The sequence below is a fragment of the Cyclopterus lumpus genome, chromosome 15 (assembly GCF_009769545.1).
Source record: "Cyclopterus lumpus isolate fCycLum1 chromosome 15, fCycLum1.pri, whole genome shotgun sequence".
Taxonomy (NCBI): Eukaryota; Metazoa; Chordata; class Actinopteri; order Perciformes; family Cyclopteridae; genus Cyclopterus; species Cyclopterus lumpus.
The window spans coordinates 23,024,869-23,032,051 of record NC_046980.1 but is presented as its reverse complement, the minus strand read 5'-3'; the positions used below and the strand labels follow the sequence as shown (position 1 = coordinate 23,032,051).

Here is a 7,183-nt window from a genome sequence, read left to right as displayed (position 1 = left end):
ATGGATGCAATCAAATGGAAGTTGATATGTATTGTTACCACAATGAGAGGCAAAAGTAAGACGTAAGGAATTATGTGGAATTTATTCATTTTACAGATTGACTGCTATATTTGTTGGAGGGGTTTTGGAGATACAACAATAATCACAATAAGCGTATTCTTGTGTACACGCTTGTCAGGCTCAGTCAGAGAATGGATTAATGGACTAGAGTCCATAACGGACTCCCCGGAGGCTCCATGCAGTGACTGAGATGCATGTATGGATGATGTGGTGTGCACCGCCTCAGCAGCCTCTGCGCACATCACTGGAGCATCCAGCGGAGCAGGAGGACGCACAGCCGCTCTCCACGCGCACGAAAGGAGGAGGAGGAGGAGGAGGAGGAGGACGAGGAAGAAGAAGAAGAAGAAGAAGAAGAAGAAGAAGAAGAAGAAGAAGAAGAAGAAGAAGAAGAAGAAGAAGAAGAAGAAGAAGAAGAAGAAGATGTCCGTGGCACTGAAGAGAGGGATCAGCGCTAAGGAAGAGTCTCGGAAGTGCGCAGGGCGTTTCTGGAGGCTCTTCCCTCACCTGCTGCTGTGTCTGTCTCTGGTCGCGTACGCGGCGCTCGGCGCGCTCCTGTTCGAGGCCATCGAGGGGAAGAGCGGGTCGTCTCCCCACCACGACTCGTACCTGGACTTCCTGGGTCGGATTGTCAGTAACGTCCAGAACCTCACCCGTAAGCGGCCATCTCATCAACTGTTACACCATTTGACTTTTTGGATGTTTGCTGATTGAATATCTTTCTTCATATTTGATAAGGACCTGCATTCAGCACATGATTTGCTCAGCCATGAACACCTTCATGTTCTCTCTGTTTTCAGTGAACGCCTCCTCAGATCGATACATAGTGAGTCAAGTGGAAGAACAGATGTTTCACTTCAAGTCCATTTGGTTTCAGAGCCCTAAGAAATGGAGTTTCTTTGGCTCGATGTTCTTCTGCTGCACTGTATTCACAACAGTCGGTAAGTCAGCATCATGTTGATGGCTCATATATAAAGGCTATGTAGTTATCCTCAAATGATGTGCATGTTGCATGTGAAAGTATAATATCTGCTGTGGCTCTGGGCTACAAAGTATCCCTGATTGTGTCTTAAAGACATTATAGAGTGGCATTATGGAAAAGCATGCTGCAGAAACATATTTATTGTCAAGCCACGAACAGAACTATTCCTCGTCATCTTTCATGTCAACTTTTACAAAGAAAGCTCCCCCCCCCCCCAGCTGGCCCTTAGCCCATCTGCAGAAGGGTGTCATGGTGACACCCTTCACAAAAACCTTTTATTTATTATTCACTTATTTCCAACAGCATAAAGTGTGGTGGAATTAAAAGAATATTTACTCATGATATGAATATAACATATAATAATATACATATTCCATATGTTAAAGCTTTAGTTACAAGTTAATTTGATTATTTATATCTTTGTATTAATATCTACTAAATAATTATAGATTAGAATAAGCCACCAAGCAGTAGCCTCTACAAAGTAGTTCAAATGAGCTCCACCTTCACCAGCTGATGAACACATAAATGCATCACTATATAATTCAATGATATAACATATATGGTTCTGAAATGAGCCATTTCTCTAGAAAAAATACTTGTACTTTCATTTTATACATGTTGATGCTAATACTTTGGTACTTTTAATGAAGTAAGATTTTGAATGCAGGTCTTCTATTTGTAACCGTATACGTATTATCTTTAATGACTTTTTAACAGAACCGTATGGCATATCGGCTTTGTGTGTATCAGGATGTCAACACTGAGTGAATATTCAACAATAATGAATTGTATGGCTCAGTAAACAGCAGCGACCAGTCGACTGCCCCGTCACAGCCCTGAGCTTCACCACATCGTACAAAAAATACTTCAGAAGTGCATTATTGTCATGACTTGACCACTGTGCTAATAACCATTAAGCATATGCTCTGTGTGGGAAGCTCACTCCCTCATACACATCAAATGTGATTAGCTGATTTGCAAGATGATTTCCTCCGATGAGTGCCACATACGTAGTTATTTCTTACTGTATATTATTATTTCCTCTATTGCTTTCCTTTTCATGTAGGCTCATTCTATTGAAAAACACATCTCTTCAAGCTTTCATAGACAGAATATATATATATATATATATATATATATATATATATATATATATATATATATATATATATATATATATATATATATATATAATAGCCTCAAGTGTTTCGCTAACTGTATTGGTGTTTTACAAAAAGCTTTACCTTATTATGTTCATGACTTGATTATCATAAACTTATTATATTACAGCGATGATCATTTAAGTGGCCTATGCTCTGTCAAAGAAGATAAGAACAGCTGATTTCAGGCTGCAGTACAACAGCTTCAGCTTTGATAATCACTGCTTCACCGAGTGGATAGATGAACTAATAGATATTTGCAAAGGATTTCCACATATGGTTGGTTAACTCCACCAAAGATAAATCTTACTCACCACCCCATCAGGAGGTGGAGTTCACACACTATAGACCTCCAGCTGTTTGTCTCCCTTTGGAATGTAGCAACAGGAATAGAACAAGGACCTGCTGGGCTTGATTACTATAAGTGGAGTTACATCCAGTAATTACTATTTCTATTTTGTACATGCGACAACCTCCAATGCGGTTCGCCATCGCTAACCACTGAGGCGAAGGCTGTTATGGATGTGATGTACTTCCAGATAAGTGTGTAAAGTCCGTAGCTGTTGGTAAGTTGACACAGACGTTGCACCAGGCTGTGGACCATAAGTACATAGCATTTAAATGGTTATATATTGTACTATATACATTATGCTTGGCTAAAGGGTGGCGTGAGAGGAAAGGGCTCCCAATACCTCTGGATTCATCACAATGGAACCGTAAATATTCAGAGACTTTTTCAGCAAGCTGTGCCTGACGAGGAACCTTTTTACTGCTAGATGACAGGTCAGAGGGTCACCGACATCGTTACGGACATTACAAACTTATAATTACTGAATAACAAAAGAGTATGGCTCCCTTTTTGTCTGGTGTGTTTCATTCTCAAGTGGCAGATGAAAAGTTGGAGTCTCTGATATATATATAATCACAAATGGCAAAACAAATGAAAGAGAACAGTTTATTCTGTAACATAAAAGAAGGGAATCCTAGAAAGGTCACAGTGTTCTTATAATGTGTTATGGAAAATACCCTTTAATAGTTATATTATATTAATATATTGTTGGACCATTTATAATGCTCAAAAGCCTTACAACCAACAGAATTTACTATTGGCTGAAAAAGTATCTGAAGGTTAGACCATCCTGAGACACCCAAACTTCCTTTGCTATGGGGTCACATTTCAAAGCTGGGGGATGCTTCATTGGGAGATTGGCATCCCTGAATTAACCTCACCTTTATCATATTAATAAGGAGTAACATTAACATAACCTATGGTTATGGAGGGAAGTCTGCCTGTTGTCCAACACTTTGTTCCAGATCAACATATCTCGACATGTACAGGGCAAAGTGTCATGGAGATTTATGAATATATGGATATTCATTTTACCCAAGAGGATCCAATGACCTCTTATGGCTCGTATTATTTTGTCCATCCCTGTGATGGAGCCTTCCCCTTGACTCACTCGCGTTGCAGTCATCGATTGCTTTGCTGTGGTAATACTTTTCATATCAAGCTATTTCTTCTTTATTTCACTGACAGTATGACCATCCGTTGACACAGCAGTAACAGGCCCCTTCCTTTCCCTGCTGACACTGTTAAAAACTATATTATTTTTTAACTATAGATTCATTTTTAACTTCACCAGTTTGTGAAGTCATGCTTTGAAAACTTGTGAAGTTAAAAATGTTACTCTTTGGTGCCATTTTCTTGAATGAACCCCTTCCAGACACGTGAAGCAGGTTTTGTAGCCTTATATGGTGTTTTTGGGGTTATTGGTCATTGTTTTTTTGTGGGCACACTTATACAACACCATAGAATAAAAAGTAAGAGAAAGCTAAGATAAGAATATGAAAATGTTCTTTCATTTGGCCAATTGTTGGTTTCTATTTGTAAACAGCATTCAGAATTCGCTTATCCTCTCCGACTCAACGAGCGAGAGAGATCGAGGAATTTGGATTGAATGCAGCCCAACACACGCTTCATCCTTCTGTGGCTTGTCTGTGTCTAAAGAGTCCCACATACCTTGAGCCTATGTATGCCAAGGAGTTTGATTATGTGGTGGTGTTTGACCTGCTCCAATTCCCTTTGCCAAGGCCCAGAACTGTTCCAAACACAGCGATGTAAGGTTGATTTCTCCCAGTTCCAGGCAGTCAGTCGGTTGACTTTGGTGTCGACTGAAATCTCTCGACAACTGTTTAATGGATTGTCATGATATCGCGTAGAGATATTCATGTGTGTCCCCCCCACTCAAAATTAATGTAGTGCAAACATCAGCATGATAGCATTTAGCTCAAGGTACCACTGAGTTTAAGTGCAGCCTCACAGACAGGCTGTTGTATTAGCTTGGAACCTTAAACCCATTAGCTAGAAATGTATCTTAAGATTTTCAATAGTTTCCTTTGCTAATTTTTTTCCCCTTATTAGTGACCCGTTTGTAAATATGTTGCCTTATGTTTAATATAATGTGTTAAGTAAATTATTATCTGTCTGGAACTACCTGACAGGTTTGATGCATAAGAACCTTGTGAAGATACATTTGTATGTCTGTTACTTTCAGATACATGATAAGTGGTGAAGGAAAGCCAAGTAATTGTCTAGCAGCATCAGGAAGATCATAACTCACTCTAGAGGGGGCACTCTCAGATGAGAAGGCTTTTTACATCACCACAAAAAGCTTATTAGAGGTTAGAGGTGAATTGTCTTCTGTGTTGTTAGTTGGGAACTATATTCATCTCTTTATCGTCCACATAATTAGGGTTTAAGACAAGGCTCCAAAAGATCCATAGTTGTCTTACATCGTGTCATTGTATGAATATACATTGTTTTGAGAAAGTATCTATTCTTGATTGATTGCCAACCAACGCAACATCCACTGTCCATTATGGTTCTCCTGCACAGTGGGACTATTCACCCCTGGGAAAGCTGCTTTATGCCTTTCTGCCACTCCACCTCATTTCTCTCTCTTGCTGCAGAGGGTGGGGAAGGAGTAGTTGTCAATTATTATGGTAGCTCCTAGTTTCCACTTAGCGCCATCGAATGCAGAAGTGATTCAGAGGATGGCGGCCCAGCCCCGGACCATCACCCAGTACTGGGATGCTCTGTCTCAAGTCACTCTGGGCGGACTTTTTTCCAGGCTTGGACGCAGCCCTCTGGTGGGGGCCAATTGCAGTTACTTAGTATGCATACCGACCTTCCCCTCAATCACGTTTGCAAGGATTATATACTTAACAAACAAACATTATGTGTGGTTATAGATTGATAATATATTGATCAAATATTATTTAGATTGTATATTTGAACTTTAACCTGGCTGCCAGCACCAGATCTGAAAAGTAAAGCCAGTGCGAAAGTGCTTTCCACCTACATTCTCTCATATGGCTCCAAAGTGCTCAAACCAATGGGTGACGTCACTATGACAATGTCCACTTCTTAATATACAGTCTAATAATTTAACATGCAAAGTCTTCTACATTTTATGTGTAAACTCCTGCTCCACAGCGCACATGATGAAATACAGACTATTTTAAAGAAATGGTGATGAATATTTTTCCAAATTGGACGTGTTATTACAACGTATTAAATATATTAAGGATACTGTTTTTTTATTTCCAGCACCATTAATCAGAACCATTTTTACCATAGTCTGTGTACATGATCGTCCTTATCCCCTACTTGAACTAATCTGCATATCCTACCATTGGCCCTGTACTAAAGTGCCCATTGTCTCTCTTGTTGTTGCAGGGTATGGGGAGATCTATCCGGTTACCCTGGCTGGTAAGGTGGTGTGTGTCTTGTATGCCATGGTGGGCATCCCTCTCATGCTGCTGGTCATCCTTGATGTGGGAGACTTCCTTGCTATGCTGATGTCCAGGGCCTACATGCACATTCACACCCTCCGCAAAACCCTCCGCTCCCACACCTGGTCACCGTGGAAGGCAGGGGACTCGAGCCACCAGTCCCTGGAGGATGGTACCTTTATTTACAGCCATGACTTTGTGATCCATGAGCCCCTCGACATCCGGCAAGTACTTCACAGCCAAGCAGATGTACGGCAAAGGTCTGTCCAACTCCAAAACAACAAAGAGATTTTTGAAAAGATTCTGGCCAGGGAGAATTTACTTAGAAAGTGTCCACTGCTCAGGACCCTCTCCTGCCCAGAGCTAGACCGGCTGCCGCTACCACCCAAGGGATTTACCATGTGGGACTTCACAGGGTTAGGGGATGGAATGGAAACACTGGATGTACCATTTCTACTGATTCTTTTCATCGTTTTTGCCTACATTTTCTTTTTTGGTTTGATTTTGCCGTTATGGGAAAAAGAATTCAAGGGCTTTGATCCCTATTACTTCTGCTTTATCACACTCACTACCATCGGTTTTGGCGACATTGTGCCACATCACCCTAAGTACTTCATGATTACCTCACTGTTTATCATTGTCGGCATGGCCATCATGTCCATGGCTTTCAAGCTTGGCCAAACACGAATTGTAAGCTGCTACCGCCAATGCATCAAGTTCATCAGCAGGGGAAATGTGGAGACCTTTAAAAAATGAACATGACTAAGTAACCAAGAGATTCTCTGTCTCACATCGTAAGAGTTGTACAGGCTGGTTTTGACACAGTGCCAAACCAGGGGTCTGTGGGAATATTCCCAGTGTGATATTTGTGCCGGCTCTTCAGTTATAAGCAAAATAAAAAGTTTGCATGTGCCAAACGCTTTTGCCCAATGAAGGAGGTTGATATTCAAAATTAGTTACAATATCTTTCCATGGAATGAGTATTAGTATTATGTGGTAGCAATTGTTCTGCCTTACTGGACTATAGAGGGTGGACAAATAGTCTTGCATTTGATTGTTAGAACTCTGTATTTCTGCACTTAATCCCTAAAATGACTAAAATGATGCACTACTTGAAGGTGGATTTGTCTCTGTATATAATAAGGTCAATAGGACATGGCTGACTTAATTCTTTTGGATGCATTAG

At 40.6% G+C, this 7,183-nt stretch overlaps 1 protein-coding gene across 1 annotated transcript; it reads left to right on the top strand.

The window, feature by feature from the left end:
* Window positions 1-480: 480 nt before the first annotated feature.
* On the top strand, window positions 481-6,753 carry kcnk18 (potassium channel, subfamily K, member 18). Its single transcript, XM_034552544.1, has 3 exons — window positions 481-712; window positions 858-998; window positions 5,942-6,753. Exons 1-3 carry the CDS (start codon window positions 481-483, stop codon window positions 6,751-6,753), a joined length of 1,185 nt encoding a protein of 394 aa, XP_034408435.1.
* Window positions 6,754-7,183: the final 430 nt, after the last annotated feature.

Coding starts and splice junctions, on each gene's coding strand:
- kcnk18 (XM_034552544.1), top strand. CDS start 481: ATGTCCGTGGCACTGAAGAGAGGGATCAGCGCTAAGGAAGAGTCTCGG. Junction 713..857: donor TAACGTCCAGAACCTCACCC/GTAAGCGGCCAT, acceptor CTCTGTTTTCAG/TGAACGCCTCCTCAGATCGA. Junction 999..5,941: donor CACTGTATTCACAACAGTCG/GTAAGTCAGCAT, acceptor TTGTTGTTGCAG/GGTATGGGGAGATCTATCCG.